This window comes from Varanus komodoensis, unplaced genomic scaffold (genome assembly GCF_004798865.1).
Source record: "Varanus komodoensis strain SLA01 unplaced genomic scaffold, ASM479886v1 scaffold102, whole genome shotgun sequence".
Classification (NCBI taxonomy): domain Eukaryota; kingdom Metazoa; phylum Chordata; class Lepidosauria; order Squamata; family Varanidae; genus Varanus; species Varanus komodoensis.
The window spans coordinates 701,291-721,801 of record NW_025335279.1 but is presented as its reverse complement, the minus strand read 5'-3'; the positions used below and the strand labels follow the sequence as shown (position 1 = coordinate 721,801).

The following is a 20,511-nucleotide window of genomic DNA, read 5'->3' as shown; positions in this document are numbered from 1 at the left end:
ATTGCGCCCATCTTCCCTGCACGAGTGCGACCGCGATTGCGCTGGGGGTGGGGGGGGGAGGCAGGGAGATGGCTGCGATCATGCTCGGGGGGAGGGGGGGAGATGGCTGTGATCTTTGTTGTTGTCACTTTGTTTCAAATTTTTGTGCTTAAAAAATAGTTACAGAATGGATTAACCTTATTTACATTGAACCTTACTGGGAAATTTGACTTGGCTTGCGACCAATTTGGGTCACAAACAGAGTCGTGGAATGGAATAATTTTGTGAGCCAATATACCACTGTACCAAGAAACCACAGAACAGACTGTTGCTTCTGTCCATGCTTTCTAAGGTCCAAACGTACCAGCCTATAATACCATGATGGGGTTCAGAAAATAAAACCCACTGAGACTTGTCATGATTTGTGAACTCACCCTATTTCTTGCTAAGTAGCATTATCGCTCTAACATAGGATTAAAGATGTAGATGTGGAGGGATATTTTGCCAGGCCCCCAAGGACTGGCCTATTTATTTCTGGGAGAGGTATAAGGTGTGCTTCTTCTGATACTCACAGTCTCCAAGTTTTTCTTCAAGAAAAAGGAGCTGATCACTCAGTGATTCCACCTGGTCCAGGTAGCGAAGCCGACTCCACAGCTCTTTCAACTGGCTTGGTTCAAGGGGTGATGGCAAGACAGAAATGGCACGCTCCAGGCGCTGCAGCGATGGTGTGGAAGGGGCGGGAGTAGGGGAGGGATGGAGAGGGCTGCTGTGAAGGAAATGCTTGTTTCCTGTCGACCGGTTTCCCACATTCTCCTGTGCCCTGCTCACCACACACTCCTCCTATGGGAAACTAAACATTGGAAAGGGGGTGCCAGCCATGCTGGACAAGGATGGTGGGAATTATAGTTCAACCATCTTTGGGGCAGGCTGAAGCTCATGTGATGACACACAGTCCTCTCGCTGCTTTCCTCACCTCTTGAAGAGACTGCCTCCATGGATAAACATGCTCTTTTTCACTGTGATGATAGGAAAAAGAGGGGGAACGCTCCCACACCTGCCAGCTTCAACAACTGCCTCCCACATGTGTTTTTGCAGTACTTCTGCCTTTTCATCCCTCTTAAAATGGAGTAACTTGCTCTGCAGGAATCTCCCACAGGCCATAGGAGAGCACTGCATGAGAACATCACGCCGTCAAATGAAAACATGATATATTGCTGATTTTGTAGCACATCCCTCTTCCCCAAATGTACTGTTTGTGGTAACAAAACAAGGAGAGGATAATGTGCTTTATCCCTGAAATAATGGGAACAGCAATCCTTATGTTACAGGAACAGTCCCTGGCCCCAGGCCCCTTAAAAATGCTTTGAGACATATTCTCACCTCTTCCAGACGCTCCACTTTTGCTTGAAGCTCCTGGATCTCATTGGGAATCTTCTCCTGAGTATTTAAAGTTTGCACTGGGAAGGTAGGGGTGGGAAGGGAAAGGAAGTGCAAGCAAGAATGCATCAATGGGTATGTGGAGACTCACATCCACAGAAGTTGACAGATTTGGCCTAGAGTTCTAGGAGTGTGCAATGCAGTCCTATGTGTATTGAACTGCAAGTAAATCCCCCAATCAATGGAACTTGTTAGTCCCTTGGAAGGATGCTTGGGGTCACTATCACAGTACCATCATCCTGCCTGATTTACAGAATTTTACGAGGTGTATGTATGTGTGGACACCATTTCCTTCCATACAGAACTCTCTTGAGTTTTCTTAGCACTTCTTTTGCCACAGAAAATCCATTTAGGAGAAAACAACAAGATAGTAGTACAATGCCTTCTCAGTGACAGTACTCAAAACCCTCTGTCTGGAAGCACACTAGCTCTTTCTGAGGGCTGTCATCAATGTGAGCTAGAAGTCCGTAGGTGGATTTGTGTGTGAGTGCACACATCCTGCGACACCTGTGTGTGAGTACACAAATATGTACATACATCCTGCGACACTTCAGAGCCAGAGCTCTGGAGGGGGGCCATTTAACCACTGCTTCCTCAATGGAAATCCCCAACTGCTAGTAGCCTAGGCAGGAAAGAAGGCAGGTGCTCATATTGTTGTTGGCTTACCAGACACTCTCTCCACATGCACACATGGGTGTGCACACACACAGAGAGAGCTAACAGCAAAAGCAGGCATTTACACTACAATCCTATCATTTAATGATATTTGCTTCCAGATTGTGCAATTGCGTGTGCAAAGCCATTCTGCCTCAGACACACTGTACTACACCGTACCAACCAGCAGCATTGCCAAAGCAGACAGCTTTATGCAGCTATTTCATCTCCCGCTACCCCTTCAGGCAAGGAAAATGAGAGTCAAAGGAGCAGGGAAACATGGGAAGGTAGTAACTGGGAGATGACATCTGGATTCTCCTGCAAACGAGGTGGGGCAACAGCATTTAGAAGCACCCTTTGCCGTCCGCTCTTAACCTTTTGGTGTTTCCCCATGGTTTTGGCAGACATTTTCCTTCTTGCTGCCACACGCTGTCAAGTAAACTCTGACTTAAGGGGATCCTGTGCATGAATGCCCACCAGAAGATCCTGTCCTTGGCAGACCTCTCAGCCCTTGTAAACTCAAGGCTGTAGTTTCTTTTATGGAATCAATCCATCTGCTATTTCGTTTTTTTGTCTTCTGCCTTCAACTTTCTTTAGCACAATGTCTTGTCCAGTGAGTCTTGCCTTCTCAGTTTTATCATTTTTATTTCAGGGAAAGTTCATCTGATTTGAACTGATCTAGGACTCACTCGTTCATCTTTAGGGCATCCACAAAGCTCTCCTCCAGCACCATATTTCAAACACATCCATTTTCTTCCAGTCAGCTTTCCACACCGTCCAGCTTTCAGACCCATACATGGCAGTTGGGAATACAATAGCGTAGTTGACTTGCACATGGTGGGCATGTCATGAGCGGAGCTGGCTGGTGCCGGAGGTCAGACTAGATGGCCCGGGAGACCCCTTCTGTCTCGCTCTGTTTCTATGATCTTAGCCTTGGTCTCCACTAAAATATCTTTACACTTGAATATATTTTCTAGTTCTTCATTGCTGCCCTTCCTAGTCTCAGTTTTTCCTCTGAGGGGGGACACAATATCCCTCTACAAGTACCTCAAAGGCTTTCACAAAGAGGAAGGTCAGGATCTCTTCTCATTGATAGAAGTGTAGGACATGGAATAATCAAGTGAAGCTGCAACAACCCTGATTCAGGCTAGATAGCAGGAAAAGTTTCCTCACTGTTAGAGCAATACGACAGTGGAACCTGTTGCCTAGAAAGGTTGTGGGCTCTCACGCACTAGAGACAGTCAAAAAGAAACTGAGTGGGATTGTGTAAATTGGTGTCCTGCAACAGCAGGGGGGTAGGACATAATGGCCTTCACAGCCCCTTCCAACTCTACTATTCTGTGATTCTATGATTCTAATTTCTTGTCTGAAGTCTTTGTATGAATCGATGATTGGGCAAAGGTATACAAAATCTATTTCAATTTCTTCATTGTTAACAGTAACTTTCTGTAATTCTTCATACTCAGGATTTCTGTTTTCTGTTTTCTTAATGTTCAGCTGCACTCCTGGTTTTGAACTTTCAATTTAATCAAGAGTCCTTTCAGTTCATTGCTACTTTCTTCCAGTAATATACGTAGTATCACCTGCCTATCTTAAATTACTGAAGTAACTCCCGCCAGTTTTCACTCCTGCTTCCTCTGATCCAGTTCCAGCTTTCCTTCCTATCTGATCTGTGTGCAAACTGAACAGATAAGGAGATAAAATGTGACTGACAGTGTTGCTTATTGGAAACCATTCTGTTTCTCCATATTTCATCCTCACCGTAGCTTCTTGTCCACCATACAGGTTACGCAGCAGAACAACCAAGTGCTGAGGCACACCTATTTCTTTCAGGACCATCCACAGTTTTGTGTGATCCACACAGTCAAAGGTTTTGCTGTAGTCTGTAAAGCATAGAGTGATCTTCTGAAATGCTCTTGTGTGTCCCAGTAGCCAACGTATATTTGCAATATGATCACGAATGCCTTTTTTGGACTTCACCTTGAACATCAAGCATTTCTCACTCCATATAGGGTAAAATTCTTTGTTGTAACACCTTGTCCAACACCTTCTTGCACTTTGTTGTAACACCTTGAGCAGTGGTCCTATAGTTGCTGCACTCCTCTGCTCTCTTTTCTTGGGGCTCAAAGCTTCATTAAGACTTGGACTGGTTCAGTCTCTCAAGTTTGGAATAGTTCTTTTGGTACTCCAGGTGCTTTGTTCCTTCCAAGTATTATCAAAGCAGTTTTCACATTCAGAGACTGCAAGCTCTTCCTCATAGGCTTGCTTGTTATGTTTTCATCTCTTCTGTATAGTCCTTCTGGATATTATTTCCACTTTCTCCTCCTTTTATTATGTTCCCTTGTTGGTCCTTCTTGGCATCCCTAACCGAGGTTTTAATTTCTCTTTGATTCATCTAGGCTTTTTGCTTCCTTCCTTCCTTCCTTCCTTCCTTCCTTCCTTCCTTCCTTCCTTCCTTCTTTTCTTTTGCATTCTTCCCTAATATTGCTGCTGGTTTCAGTCAACGGTTCTTCTGGTTTGCAGTCAATTGAGTTCAGTAATGAAAATCTGTTCTTTGTGTGGGCTTTAAATTCTTCAGGAACGTTATTTAAATTGCATTTTGATACTCTGCTTTGCTTAGAGACGTTTTTCAGCATTACTCCGATTTTAAATATCCATAGTTCAGGGTCACTACCACAATCTGCTTCTGGTCTTGTCTCAGCAGCAAGGATACAGCTTTGCCATTTCCTGCTTCAAAGTTATGTAGTCCCATTTTATTTCTGTATTGGCCGTCTGGTGATCTCCCGTTATTTACAGTCATCCAACGGTTGTCTGATATATTTGTGATGCACAGACGGTTGGCTTCACAGAATTATATGAGACATTCTCCTCCTTTGTTTCTGACCCCTTGGCCATATTTTCTCACAACATTTGCTTTATTTTCTACTTGTGTGTTCTAGTTGCCTATGATTATCAACGTGACTTTTTTCAGTGTGTTATCAATTTCCTGTTTGATGCTTGCATTAAAATTTTCAATTTCTTCTTTGGCATCTTGTGGAAGCATAGACTTGAATTATTGTTATGTTGATAGGTTTTCTGAGAATTCTAATTGATATAATTCAGCTGGACTTTCCATTATAGCCCTTTCCTGCCTGTGTTACTCCTTGCCTCAGTATTAGAGCCACTCCCTTTCTTCTGCATTTGTCATTTCCAGAGTAAAACATTGTATTTCTGTAACTGAAAATGTCCCATTCAAGTCCACTTTCGTTCATTCACACTAACTTCTGCAATGTTTAACCATTCCATTTCTTGCTTTATGGTTTCCAGTTAGTCCTTATTCATACTTCTTAAGCTCCCTACTCCAATCATATTTCTTGTGCAGTACTGGACTTTCCTTTCACCTTTGAGCATATCAGCCACTAGACTTCCTTTGGTTTTTATCTAGTTGCATCATTAATAACAGTGCTATTCATACTCTTCCTTTGTTCTTCCCTAGTAGCTGGTTAAGCGCCTTTCAGTCTGGGAGTCTCACTTCCTGGATTATTTTATTTTTAAGTTTATGATGTAAGAAATGATCAGAAGAAGTAGGTTACCACTGCCTTCTTTGGCACAGTAGCAACCAGAATTAACTTAAGTATTACCACTATTGTTTGTGAAAGACCATCCACCAGTGTTGCTTTTAATGTCTGCCACAGTCAGGAGCTGCCCTTCAGGAGTTTCTCCATTCTCTTCAGATATCCATTCTCTTCTGCTGATGTGACCATTACTCCTTAAGAGAGTGGATGCACCTTAGTCTTATTGCACCAATGTAATGCAATAATAATCATAATAATAGGCATGCCTAACTAAAGCAAGATTCTGTACCACGTGATAAAGGGCAGGGAAATAGAATCTGAAAAGTTTGCATTAACTGTGCACAGCCAGCACATTTACATATGCATTTGCTGGTGGTTTTGTTTTTGTTTAATTTACTCTGCTCCTTATGTGTTGGGCAATCAAAGCTGGACAGTCTAAATGCGCAAAATATTGCTGAGCTATCTTCTGGCCTCTAAACTTGCTCAGATCCCTATCAGTACTTTCTTGGCAACTTTGAGGTTAGAAACCTGTTTTTTTCAAGGGAAAACTGAGATACTCAATTTTGAGCTCAGCAGTCAGATTCAAAACTCCGTCCAGCACCATTGCAAAATACACACATCCCTAATAACATCAGGCCATAATTTCTGACACTTAGCTCTACAGCCCAAGAACAGCAGACCCATTTTCAGGAAGAGACAAGGAAGTTGTGCAACAGAATACACCACCCTTTCCACTCCCACATGCCTTTTGAAGTAAGATCCCATCTACAAATGCACCCTCATGACCCACAAAAATGAACAAGTAAACAAAAAGGAACAAGTCCTCAACGATCGTCACATTTCTGTCAAATAGGCAAAGGATGTTGAGACAGCTGTATATTTAAAAGGGTCTCAAAACACGCATGTTGAGAATACGTTTCAAAACATCCTCAGCCAAACTGGGGTCCTCCGCTACAACTCCCACTGTGGTCCAATGCAACTGGAGGGCCCCAGGTCAGGGGAAGGCTGTGTGTGCCTGCATGTGAGACATAACTGCAACAAATCAAAAGCGGCCATGCTGCCGTCCTGTGGCTGCAACCTCTTGAGCATGAAGCACCACCAGAGCTGGTTGCCCAAGACAGGAGAAGCTCATGGCTGAAGATGAGTCAGTGCCGGCAAGTAAGGGGCTTCCTGCGTGAAAAGGTGACTGCAACAACAAGGAAGGGCAGCAAAATGGCCGAAGGCCTGCAACCTTTGACTGTCCTTGTGAATAAAATGCAACCTCCAAATGCACTTACAGCACTTTTGAAATGCATGCTCACGTTAGCTGTTCATGACTCGAACAAAGAAGACAAGGTTCAGGGGAAGGCCAAGCCCGTACTGACTAAACCAGAATGATGGGGGGGGGGAAGAAAGCAGAGATTTGGGGTCTCCTACTGAATTGCTGTTAGGTCTGCAAATATTTTGCAGCCTCACAGACTGTTAATGTTCCCACTGAACTGAGCAAAGAAGGCATTTTCTCCAGAGTTGCCATGTGCACAGGTCCTTTGGCTGCCCTGGCTTCCCAGCCCTCCAAACATCACTCGCCGCTCTGCGATACGGGACCCTCTTGTGAGGGGTTCCAGCTGCAACCTGCATTAGCCCTAATCAGCACTGCTAACGGAGAGTTCCCATCCGGCAGGGCCACAAATGGCACACCCAGCCTCCAACCCGGCTTTCCCTAACCTGGCGTCCTCCGGGTGAGTTGGTCTAAGGCTTGCAGCTTGTCCCACTGGGCATGATCCCAGCATTGCTGGCTGGGTCACGGGCCAACACATTCGGAGGGTACGAGGTTGGGGAAGGGTGCTGTCGTCCAAGACCTTGACCAGGTGGGGTCTGGCTATCTCAAGCTGTTCATACGATTTCTTCCTTTTCTTTCAGCTTTAAGACCAAGAGAGCACCTTCTTTGATTATGCCATCTGAAGGCCAAGGGTGAGCAGCAAATATGTTCAAATAGGCTTTCATTCATGGTAAGTTAGATGACAGGAAACAAGTGAGAGCGAGATTTGTGATATCAGAGCTAGACTCTTTTTAAAAGACAGCACATGCTACAGTGAAGCCACAACCCAGCAGACATTCCCCTGGGAGCAAGTGCTACTGAGCACAGTGGGTCTCATTTCCAGGTCGACAGGCACAGGATTACGCGGATATGTTTACAATGCCACCAGATCCCTTGATAATGACAATGCCCATGAACATGTTGGATCGTCACTGCAGCTCAACCAGTCATATAATGAAAGAGGTAGAAGTTACTTCCAAGATCATGTAATCCAGCTCCCAACGGATAAAAGAAATCCGCTGCAGCGGTGTCCCAGATACATGGCCATTCAGCCTCTTAACAACTTTTTAAACAAGGAAATCCACCACTTCTGAGGAAGACAATTACACTGTTAAACAGCTTTCCGGAAATTCCTTCTCGGGTTTAGTCAAAATTATTTTTCTTGTAATGTGAAGGCTCAGGTCTGGAGCGACAGAGAACAATTCCTTCATTGTCTGTGTGACAGCTCAATAAATATTATAAGATGGTTCTCATATTGCTTCTGCATTGTTTCTTCTCCACATGACACATAACAATTCCTTCAACTTGCCCTCATTGGGCTTCCCTCATAAATTCCACACCCCACCCTCTCCACTTTTGTCACCTTGCTCTTCCAGGTCTGTTGCAGACTGGGTCCAAAACAGTACCTGAATAATGATTATCATGACAATATGCAAGAAAGCGCCATTGCTAAGATATGATAAAATATTGATGATAACGACATGAATCCAGGCACAGCTGCACAACCCCAGGCCTGCAGGACTATCCCAGCCTGGCTGGGACCCCAAATCAGCCCTCCATGTTCCCTGGGTGCCATGCCCTCTTTCCCTCACTTTACCACCTTTCCCCTGACCATTGATGGTTTCCCAGTCTTTGTACTGGCTTGCTCCCATTCTTAAAGGTTGGACAGCCTCTCTTAAGGCTTAGCTGCTGGCAGTAAGGCCTTCATGCTCCTGAAATATGCCAGTATATCTGGCATTTTGTCCTTTGGTCCCACCCACCACTGGAATGTGGCCCCCGAGAGCTTCTCCAAAGCAGAATATGATCCTCAGGCTGACAGAGAGGTAACAAGCCTGCACCTGAGCAGAAAGAAACCCCAGCACTGTAGTACATACCTTTGCTGCCAAGCAAAGGGGCTGCCTGGGCTGTGGGAAGTAAGCGGCAGTTCTTGCCATCTGGCTCCAGGGCATAGCCAGAGTCACACTGGCACTGGTAGCTCCCTGCAGTGTTCAGGCAGCGCTGTGCACAGAAAGCAATCGGCGCACGACACTCGTCCACATCTAAGGAAAAGGAGAGGCACACACGGTGGCTTTAGGACTCTTTGGCTCTGGGTTTTACTGCAGATCCTAAGGAGACGAAGGAGCAGCGGATATAGCAGGCACCTGCAAGTCTTGGGGAACCTCAAACGCAAGTTCCTGATGATGAAGAGCTTTAGCGAAGCATGTGCTCATCTGAGGAAAATCTTGGGAAATCCAGCATTCAGTGAAAAACGCCCCACTGGAAAGGCACTTTCCACTGAGTGAGGTGGGCAGTTTAACGTCCTCGGTTAAAAATGCAGAGGGCAGCCTGATCCTTGACCATGCTGGCTGGGGCTGAGGGAAGCTGAAGCCTAAAGCATCAGTAGGGCACCTAGTTGTGGAAGGTTATCCTGAGACATGGTGTTTTAGGAGTTGCAGAAAATAAGAATTTGGTTCAGGAAGAAAGATACAATTTAGTGGCTGGGGGAAGGCAGTTGTGCCAGCTGTATTAGGGCTACATAAGGATGGGTTAGGTTGAAACATATGACTACTTTTAAGCACCGTTATCTGAATTAAGAGGTCATGTGTGCATTTGCACATACTTTAAAAGAGCACAGATTACAATGCCAGGGATCAGCAACTGATGGCCCTTGAGTTAACTCTACCCATTAACGGCATTCTGGGCCTAACCACCAATGCCAGAGGTGGCCAGAATGGAACATCTGTGGACCCCACAGCAAGGGGTATACTGTGGTATGATAGGTCTTGCACCTCTACCCAAGGAAGGAGCCATGGTATTTTGACCAGGTCATTCCCTCGTTCAAGCAGCCCTCCCAAATTACACACTAACCAGGATTAAATGGATAGGGCAGAGCAACTGGAGATGGTAAGAAAGGGATGTACTGCCTTGCAAGTCCCAGGTGCTCCACCCCTTGAGCACAGCTAGTTTTTCACAGATCCTGCTGCCTGGCATTTTCACACATGCCCCTACGACTGTAAATGTTTAAAGTCATGAGAACCTACAAAGAGTCCTTCTGGGTCAGACCGAGATCCATCTAGTTCAGCACACAGTGACGAACCAGTTGCCCCAGTGGAAAACTCACATACAGGGCGTGTGCAACAGTGCCCTCCTGCACAAGTTACTGGCATACCTGGACATATTGCCATTTGGATTGGTAGCCTCAATAGCTTTCTCCTCCTCCCCGAAATCCTGGCTGTTAGAGCAGTGCAGCAATGGAACCAGTGACTCTCCCACACTGGAGGCATTCAAGATGCAGCTGGACAGCCCTCTGAGATGGATGGCTTTACTGGGAGCCTTGCACTGAGCAGGGGGTTGGACCTGATGGCCTGAAGGCCCCTTCCAGTTCTACTATTCTATGAGTTTATAATTAATTTGTCCAATCCCCTTTTAAAGCCATCCAGATTGGTGGCCATAACTCCTTTTTATTGGATGTGAATTCCATCATTTAACTTTGCATTATATAGAAGTCTTCCATTTTGTGTGTCCTGAATTCCCCAAGAGCCAGATTTGCCTGCTTCTTCACTTGATTGATTAAAGATTTCATTTTATCAAGTTTTAATATTATTTGTCAGATTCCAGCTGCCTTACTTATTTACTTATGTTGACATTTGTAAGTAAATAAGGCCTCATAGCACAAATGTTTTCGCGCAGTGGCTTACAATAAACAAACAATATGAACATAAAACAGAACATAAAACCATACTTTAAAAGGCAACTTACAACTTGAACCACTCTGGGAGGGCTGTTCCATAAGTGGGATATTGCAACCAAAAATACCCTATTCTTGGCTTAGTCCATTTGTCAGGGGTCCTTGAAATAGAGCACAATATAGAACTGTAGATGCAAGAGCTCCGTCCAGGCCACCTGGGGTCCTCCTCTGAGGTTTGTCAGATGGCCTGGTCAATTCCCTTGGCCAGACCCCCTTTTCCCAACCACCAAAGCCAGTTGAAACAGATGCATCTTCAAAGCCCTTTGGTGGCTTCCAGGTTCTGTGCAGTTTCGCTCTATCCTGAATGGTCGAAATGTCTCCCACAGACTTAATTACTGACATTGGAGATGTAAACTAGAATGGGCTGGTATTTTGTCCCTGCTGCCTTCACCTGCTGCTCTGCCCCCAAAGAAGATCTTAAGGTTTGAGTAAGCCCATAAGAATATAAATTCTACTTGGTTATCAGCCTTGTGAGAAGGAAGATTCTGTGGAGGAAGGCACAGGAGATAGAGTTCACAAAGCCCCAGATTCCACTCACCAACATGGCAGTACCGTCCACCCCAGCCTGGTTGGCACTGGCACTGGTTGGGCTGGACACAGATTCCTCCATTTTGGCATGGCTTGTGGCAAATAGCTGGTGAAAGAAAGAAGACGCAAGAATAAGGCATCTTCAGCACATTTATTTTGCGAAATGTTTCACTAATGATAGGAAAGGCGTTCTGAAGTGGCATTGGTAAAAATGGTGAATGCGTGGAGGACAGAATTTTTAAAAATTTTTTACAAAAATTAGTGGTATGCTACATGAGCTAATCTAATCCCATTCCCAACGTACAACACGCACACACCTGGGGCATTGCTAGGTGTTTAAATTGTTTGGGAGGCCCACAAGACACAATTAATTAAAAGCACCATATGCTGATATATATGGTAATGGATGAATGTGTTATAGGCTACTCTGTGCAAATGTAGAAACAATTATCAATTTGTGGTGAAAAACACTCAAGGTTTAAGAGCTTTAAGTGGCTTGATCATTTGCTCAGTGGGGAAGGCATGTTTATGCACACAGTGCATTGTAATTCCTGAAGACCTTTCAACAGTCACACTGTGCCACTCGCCCAAGACAGCAAAGCAGGGCGGCAATGCACCCCTTTCACAGAGGACCCTCCTGTCTTGGCAGCTGTCTTGTTCAACTCCACTTTCAAGATGAAGACCCATAAGAACTGTGGCCATCAGCCATTCGCAGGTCACATGGATTGCCTAGTCACAGTCACTATGGTGAGAGATGTGGTAGGTATGACATTAAATCCACTCATCTCCAATCCTTAGCTGAAGGAGCCAGCGTTTGTAAATAGATAGTTTCTGTGGCCGGCATGACTAAATGCGAGGCACATGGAATGATGTTACCTTCCCACCCAAGTGGTGCCTTTTTATCTATTCACATCTGCAAGCTTTTGAACTGTTAGATTGGCAGGAGCTGGGACAAAGCAAAGGGGGATCAGCCCATTGCACAGATCTGAGCTGCCAACCTTTCGACCGGCAAGTCCAGATCAACCCGCATCCCAAAATATATGGTAAAAAGGTAAAGGTAAAGGTTTCCCCTTGACACTAAGTCCAGTCATGCCTGACTCTAGGGAGTGGTGCTCATCTCCATTTCCTAGCCAAGGGAGCCAGCGTTTGTCCGCAGACGGTCTCCATGGTCATGTGGCCGGCATGACTAACACTGAGGTGCACAGAACACTGTTACCTGCCCACCGAAGGGGTACCTTTTTATCTACTTGCATTTGCATGCTTTCGAACTGCAAGGTTGGCAGGAGCTGGGACGGAGCAACAGGAACTCACCCCGTTGTGCAGATTCGAACCGGCGACTTTTGATCAACCAGCCCAGCAGCACAGCGGTTTAAACCACTGCGCCACCTGCAGTCCCCTAAAATATATGGTACTTCTAGTTAAATCATTATTATTATTTCTAAATTCATACCTAGATGTATAAATTAACAGGTGCACATTTCATGTCAATCAGTATTCTCTCTTGCCCCTTTTCTGGCAATCCATACAAGGCAACCCTAAATCAAGGAGAAGGGCTCTCTGGCCAGACCAACTGTGTTATGGCGAGCTCCCATTAGAATTGCCCCAAGATGTTTTTCTGCTTGAGGCAAAGGACAAAAAGCAGTAAGGTAGGGCTAGCCCTGGGCTCCCATGGCGCTCTATGGCACAAACTGGCTACAAGTTAAGAACTCACCTTCCTCGCACTTAATGTCTCCCAGGTGCCGTTTCTTCCAACCTTGGCAACAGATGACATTGGTCTGCAGAATCTCTTTCCGCACCTGCCGCATGGCCACCTGATAGCTAGTCCTAGAGGAGAGAACCCAGGTATCCTCTTGGCAACTACAGTTTACCAGAATCATAGTCTCACTTTTTAACTTTTTATTTTAAACATTTTAGACTGCTTTTCAGGGCCTGTGGGCCTGTCTTCTTAAGACAGCTCACAATAAACATAAAACCATGAAATTCAATCTTCGGTTTTTTAATGTGACGGGACTGAAATGCATTGCAAGGAAAAAGTAACATAAAAACAACACAAAATTAAAAATTAACTTTATAAAATGAAAAAGAGCAGCCACCATTTAAAAATAAAAAACACCACTCCGATTATCAGCACAACCCTAATCAGTACCTCAGCCCACAAGCCAGGGCTGCAGGATGTGTGGCTCCCACCCCCGTCCTGGCACAAGTGCAACTGGTCTGCCCTGGCCAGCACAGCTAACAGTGACGGGCTACATCTGGAGGGCTACATGTGACCCACCACCGCCATCAGCAGCATGTCTAATGTCCCATAAAATTACTTCAGTGGCTTCAAAGCCACTGGAAACAGATGCATCTTCAAAGCCCTTTTAAATGCCAAGACTGATATCTTAAGTCACAGAAGAAGGGGATAGTAATCCTTTATTCAGCTATCAGTCTTCAGTATCTGGTAATAACTGACATACTGCCACTGAACATGGAGGTTCTACTCTCAGCTACTATGGGTAGTAGTAATAAAGGCCATTAAGATAATATTTATATATAAACTTGTTTACCACTGTATACAGCTTAAAACATTTCAGAATGAAATAAAATGCAATAAAGATCAAAATGAGGGCAAAAGCAGCCACTATTAAACCAGACAGCTATTAATAGCAAAGAATTGCCAATCCCCTCCCCCTGCAAAAAAAAAATCTTGCTTAAATAAATTGCTTTCACCTAAAATCAGTCAGTATAGGGCACCTCTTGCTTCCTGCAATTTCTTTGCTGCCTGCCAGCCTGCAAGCACACTTCCTTTGGAGATGACCCAGAAAGATAGGTATTCTTTCTTACTGCCTGCCTTATCTCAGTCTTTAGTAAGCTCATACAGTTGAGGAGTCAGGAGAGCCTAAAATGGAAACAAGGTCCTCTGCAGGAAATATCACCCATACATTTGACTTTAAAGCTAGTTTATTTCCGTTGGCCACAAGTTCCTGCTCTGGTGTGTTACCTTCTTTCTCTCCCGGCTGTCCTCTCTCGGCTGTCCTCACTCGCTCTCACTCTCTCGCATGCACAGACACATACTACTCCCTCTCATGCATATGTGCATGCACACCATTTACTGCCCTTTTCCTTTTGCACTGAATCTGATTTCCAAGTACCTTGTTTAGTCCACTAGACCCCACTCTCCTCCCAAGAATCCAGCCCTCTGAGCTCCCAGGCCTCCCCCTCTGTTCTCAGGGCTCTCCTCTCCAGCTGGATCAGAGTCCTTCCAGTTCTTAAGTCCTCAAGGAGAGTGGAAAATGACATTTGGCAGCCTCCTGCTTTTCAGCTTTGTTGTGTTTTTTAATTTCAGATTTGGAGGTGCCCTTTTGACTCAGGAACTTTGCAATGCTTTCAGAATTCCCGTTTGGAGCTTGACAGTGCTCCAATGTTTTAAGATGTTTAGCAATGTTTTGGCTCCAGTCCTCTGTATGTTGATTTAGAACATGTCAGAGATAGTATCTCAGTAATCTTTACAATGATTTTGCAAGGTATTACAGTTTACCACATCAAAGGAGCAGCTTGTGTGCCTGTCTGCCAGTACAATTCAGCCGGTGGGCATGAATGATGTGGTCTTCTCAGTAGTGGCCCACCTGCTTGTGGAACTCCACCATGCCCACATCATTACAAGCCTTCAAGTGGGCCACAAATACTTATTTACATTGGCCTATAACTGAGTCAGGACTTTACTGCGGTGCGACTTTATGGTGTTTTAATGGTGATTTAATAGTTAATTTTGGTATAATTGTTTCACAGTGGTACCTTGGCTCACGAACTTAATCGGTTCCAGGACTCTGATCGCGACCCAAATTGGTCATGAGCCAAGTTAAATTTCCCCATAAGGTTCAATGTAAATAAGGTTAATCTGTTCTGTAACCATTTTTTAAATGGTTAAAAAATGGTTACAGAAAGGTTAAAGGCGCTGCTGCTGCAGGAAAGACGGGAGCAGCAAAGCAGAGCTGTGGGGGAGATGGCCGAGATTCCGCACATCTTTCCTGCAGCAGCGCTCCTCTGACCCCGCATGCCTTCCCTGCACAAACGGAACTGGGATCGTGGCCATCTCCCCACTGGGAGGGCGGAGGGGAATGGCTACGATCTTGGTCACCACCCAAAGCGGTGTTTGCGACCCAAGTCAAAATTTTTGAGAAATTTTTGTTCGTGACCCGATCTGTTCGTGAACCAAGGCATTCGTGAGCCAAGGTACCACTGTATTTTTTATCATTGCTCTAAGTTGGGAACGTTGTAACTGCCCTAGAAGGTTTTTCCTCAAAAAGCATTTTATAAATCTTTCAAAGAAATCAATAAGGAAGACCACACTTCTCTCCCTCATATTACAACTGAAGAGCTGTGGCAACATCCTACACCATCTAAAGCGTTTGTGGCTTAGTTTAATGTGTTTTGAAATGTTACTTTGCTATTATTTGTATTGTGTTTTGCTTTTGCTTTGTATTTTATAGGATCATGAGTAGTTTTTGTTGTTGAAAAGCTGTAAAAGTTACATAAAAATTATTATGATCAACGTGTTCCTGGTTGAGATGAAATTTGAACTTCACATAATTTCAGACATTATATTATGCTAGATTTACTAGGCCTCATTTCTTCCTTTCCAAGAAAACTCAGAAATCAAGAGGAAATCACCAGCAGCCATTCCAGTAGTTTGTACAGAGACAAATTAAAGGAGTAGTTTGGCTCAGTTGAAGACCAAATTTTTCCTCTTCCCTTCCTATCTTTGTATCCATGTGTGTCCTATCTTTTTAGCTTGTAAACTTGCAAACAGAAGGTGTCTTGTTTTACTGATAGCAGATAAATCACTCTGGGAGACGTTTTCTAGCTGGGGGGCAGAATAACCATGCTTTGTAGGAATTAGTAATTCACACTCCCTGCCTGCACACCATGCTTGTCCTTGTGCCATACAAAGGGAGCCTTCACATACCTGTAGGTGCTGCATACCCGCCGTCCAGGGCACAACGTCAAGTAGGGCTGGTGCTGGGGTTTCATGTAGGTCTCATTGTAGATTAATGGGATGCGCAATATGTTACGGGCACAGATGTGGCTGTGGGAAGTAAAGGACAAAACATTTAGGGGGAAAATGTTCTTTCAATATCTAGAGCATGAATAGCCCAGACATGGTGTTTGGAATCTACAAAGCAGTGTAGATATCTGAATTCTGTCACAGCACTAATCTGTATTATATCTGTAATCATTTTAAAACAATATGTACAAATAGGCCAGCTACTTAAGCAATGCCCAAAAAGATAACATTTTTTGGGTGCTTTTTTCCCCTGACATGCAACCTGAGTTGCTTTAGTGAGGTTAAACCTGGGGATTTCTGTGTGCAAAACATGAAGAGCCAGAAAGAATCTTAAACATTAAAATTTATCTTAGGATTCTGGCCTCGATGCCAGGCAGCATCCTTGGGTATCCACAAATGGCAAGAATTAAATAGAATGGCCAGGTGTCCTCTCTTTGAAGGGCTACCAGTTAACTGTCCTTCCTTTGGAAGATGTCCTGTCTTTGAAGGACTGCCTTGTCAAGTCAACTTGGAAAATTAAAAAAAAAAAAAATCAGAAGGAAGCGCTGGGTGTTGAAGTTGTCTGTCAATGGCCCCTGAAAGGCAATCTCAGTGAGATACACAGGTGACCTGGTTACAGCCTCCCAGGTTGTGGTGAGCTATCTTGTATTTTTATTTAAAGTATAAGAATTATTTTTAACTGTGCATCTCTATATGCAAATGTGGCACACCTATGTCCTCTGTTTTGGTGATCTAGGTTCTCTCTTGTGGCAATCCAAACAGTGGTCACCCTTATACCTGAATTTCCTTCCTGGCCTTCTCTCCTTACCTTTCAGGTTGTTTGCCCTGCCCAAATGTTTGCCATAGGAGCGAGACAATAAGAAGTCCCCCACAGAGGAAGGCCATGGGAGCAACTCCTATAACAGGATGGGCAGGAAGGAGTTCAAAATCAAAGACCTGTGGGAGAGAAGAGGAAGTTTCAAGTCTGATAATGATAGCAGCACAGAAAGCAGTAAAGCCATATTCCCAGCTCCCTCCCTCTCATTCACACACGTGCAATTAAGGAAAGACATCCTAGATTCCCCCGGTCTTTTTCTGAAGACTTCCCATTTCCCCTCCATTTCTTTAAAACAGGAACATACAACAGAATTTCAACATGTGGAACACAACACACATTACAGGAAAATGAATGAGAAACGTTCTGTCAACTCTAGTGACAGAGTTTAGCCTCAGCAGATTCCCTGCTCTACTTAAATCCACATTAGTTGATAGAGCTGAGAGAGAAAACCTTCCCTTTCATGTAAACTGTCCCAGACCGCTCTGACGGTTTGCCACGTTTTTATTGCCTGGAGGGGCTGATGGATGCAGAGAGTTATGTGGCAGCCCAAGCACACATCACACACTACCTGATTCTTTGCGCTGCCTTTCTCAGCCTCAGGGCTTCTCGCTGGCTGAGAGCTGCTGGCTCCAGCCGCCTGCTCCAGCGAAGCTGGGAGTGTGTGAGAGAGACACAGAGAGTTTGCCTTGGCTGAGTCCCCACCTCTCTTGGACTGCATCCACACACCCCTGCAGCCATGGCGGCAGCAAAGCTGATGCCCCCTGGCATTTCATCCCCTGGCATGAGTCATGCCCCCCCCCCGACCCCCGGCCCGCCAACAAGGCGAGTGGCCCAGACAGGGCCTTATTGTCCCCTCCACCCTCTGTGGATTCCTCACCCCCCATAGAACAAGCCGGTTCATTGTCGGCTCTCAGGGTCCCTGAGATGGAGAGGAGAAGCATTATGGGGGAGAGGGCCCCACCCCTCAAAATGGGGCTGGGATATTTGGGGGTGTGGGGAGGAGGAGTGCCGCTGGCAGGAGGGAGCATGCCGTTTGGGCCTTGTGGGGTGGGGGCATCAGGCTGCCTCAATAGGACAAAGGCAGGAACTGGTTCCAGGCTGTGACGGAAAATATCGCCCACAGATGTCGGCCTTTAAAACAAACCAACTGGCTACAGCCACACACATTGTCTCCCGCAGCCCCTTTGGAGGAAGGGGCCGGCTGGGTGTCTGGGTGGGCCCAGCAGCTGAGGCGATGACCCTTCCCAGGCACACCACCGTCTGCTCGAGGCCGCTGGGCCTGCTCTCGCCAAGACAAGGCTGCCTTATCGCTGAGCGCAGGATCCAAGTCCCACCAGGCAGAAATGCAGTGAAACCCACCAGTGAAAGCCAAAGCCAAGAGGCCATGACAGGAAATAGTTTCCCATACTCATTTTTTCCACAGGTCTTGTGGGTTTGTGCCCATTTTGTATAGTCCTTTATTATAACATTTGTATGCTCCCCCTTTGCCTCTCAGCAAAGGTGACTTTCATGGCTCCCTACCTCTCCATTTTTATCCCCACAGCAACCCTGTGAGGTTGGCTATGTGACCTGCAACTAATTTTCTGCTGCTATAGATATATAGTGAATCTTGAAACAGCACTGAAAAGAACAGGTTTTAGGGGTAAGGTCTGGTTTGGATTTGCTCCCACTGAGTGCTGTATCAGGGCCCTCTTTTCTCTCCCTGAGGAGAGAGAAGGGTGCTGTCAAATCCAACCAAGGGTGCTGAGGAAAAAAAAAATCCCCAGCTTGGCCTGGTTTTGACCTCTGAGCCAGTCACCAGAATATTTTGTATGAAAGCCAGGATTAAGCTGTGTTAGCCCACACATTCACACTAAAGCTGCAGGCTTGGGGTCCAGCAGTGTGTGCACAGTTGCACATGCCGGTGCACATGATTCTACAGGGCACATATGTGAAGTGTGTCCATGGTCATTCCCCCACCCACATGCACAGAAAGGGGAAACATGCTTTAGGGACTGCTCTCACACGTGCTGCCCAAGGGCTTGTCCCTTCTGAGCTGCCTCCTAGTCTTACCCGGTATCAGAGCATTAAAAATAAAAACAGTGTTAATTGCAGAATGCCTCTAAATACCAGTATCAAAAGCAATACCAGTATCTGTATACTGACTGCTGGGGCAAACAAGTGTGTGTGTGTGTGGGGGGGTACACACTCATGTCTTACTTGTGGGTTTCCTAGAGGCAGCTTGTTGGACCCTGTGGGAATTGGAAGCTGGACTATTTGTGCTGTTGGCCTGATCCAGCCTGGCTCTTGTTATGTTCTTAACACTCTGGGGAAATGGGGAAGGCTGTGAGAAAGGAACGCCCTGTATGGATTAATTCATGAGGATCAGTCAACTGTCTCTGTGATTCCCCCCCAACCCTTGCTTTTTAGAGCAATTGCAGAGCAACTATTTTTAATGTGGTCATTTCCAGATTTAGTCCCTGGGGACTCATATTAAAAGGACCAGTCACAGGTTAGGATGGCCACTAAAGTGTTGTGAAATCAGAGGACCTACATCACCCAAAAGGAGGACAGAAGAGGATACTGATTGGCATGATCTTATTGCATGTTTTTATTTAGACATACAGATACAGATTTAGAAATACTGTAATTTATACAGAAATACAGTACATGTCACCATGATGGCGAAGAGTGTGGGCAGGTGATTGGCCTGCTCTGCCAGCCGTTGTCCAGAAACTAACTGTGGATGGGTAGCTTCAAAGCCCTCAGCCTGTGCCACTTCCCTTTTATAGTTCTTTAGCTTTAAAGTGGAATTGGACCAGACAGCACTTCAGCTAGACAATGCCTTCAAATGGAGGAGTGTCCTCTGGAAACGAGGGCACCCTATTGCAGGTACTGCTGGAGGAGACCCTGCATGGCTGCAGCTAGGGCCAGCCCTGTATTAGCCAAGCAAAGTAGATGCTCCAGCCATCAGTTTCAGGTGTCAGGAAAAGGCAGCAAGTGGCTCTTTATTTTGACTGTGTTTTTTCTTCCAGGGAGAGGTTCTTATGGAATTTTTGCCTCAGGTGCTAAAACAATTTGGGTGGCCTTATTTACTATGCACCTTGAATTGAAAGCGGGGTACAGTTTGCTCCTTTTCCTCTGGGACTGAGATAGCAGAGTAGGAAGTCTAAGAAGACAGTGCAAAGCTAGATCAGACAGATTGTGGGGCCTAGCGGAAAGGCTGCATCCAAGAGCCAATGCTAAAATTGAGTTTAATCCTCTTTCTTTCTTGCCACATCTGATGCGGAGGATGAAAGCCTTCCAAATTCAAATAACATCAAGTACTTCTTGATTGCAGAAATGCAGTGGAGTAAAGAACTAGGCCCCAAAAAAGCACTCCTTTCTCAGCATGTCTTCTAGCGTTTTCAGGGAGGGGAAGCGGTTTCAGAAAGCAAAACATTGAGCAAGTACAGGGAAGAGAAGGCTGTTTGCAGCTGTCCCCTTCTTGAG

The 20,511-nt window shown here is 45.4% G+C and overlaps 1 protein-coding gene across 2 annotated transcripts in view; it reads right to left on the bottom strand.

The window, feature by feature from the left end:
• Window positions 1-17,153, bottom strand: part of EGFL8 (EGF like domain multiple 8) — a 29,681-nt gene extending 12,528 nt beyond the window's left edge. For both annotated transcript variants that reach the window (XM_044419389.1, XM_044419391.1), the window contains exons 1-7: window positions 17,032-17,153; window positions 16,125-16,244; window positions 12,888-13,000; window positions 11,187-11,282; window positions 8,796-8,960; window positions 1,360-1,436; window positions 552-693 (exon numbers count right to left, since the gene is read on the bottom strand). In XM_044419389.1, the coding sequence (XP_044275324.1) occupies window positions 552-693; window positions 1,360-1,436; window positions 8,796-8,960; window positions 11,187-11,282; window positions 12,888-13,000; window positions 16,125-16,244; window positions 17,032-17,108 (790 nt within the window). In that variant the 5' untranslated portion in view covers window positions 17,109-17,153. The remainder of the gene's footprint in view (window positions 1-551; window positions 694-1,359; window positions 1,437-8,795; window positions 8,961-11,186; window positions 11,283-12,887; window positions 13,001-16,124; window positions 16,245-17,031) is intronic.
• Window positions 17,154-20,511: the final 3,358 nt, after the last annotated feature.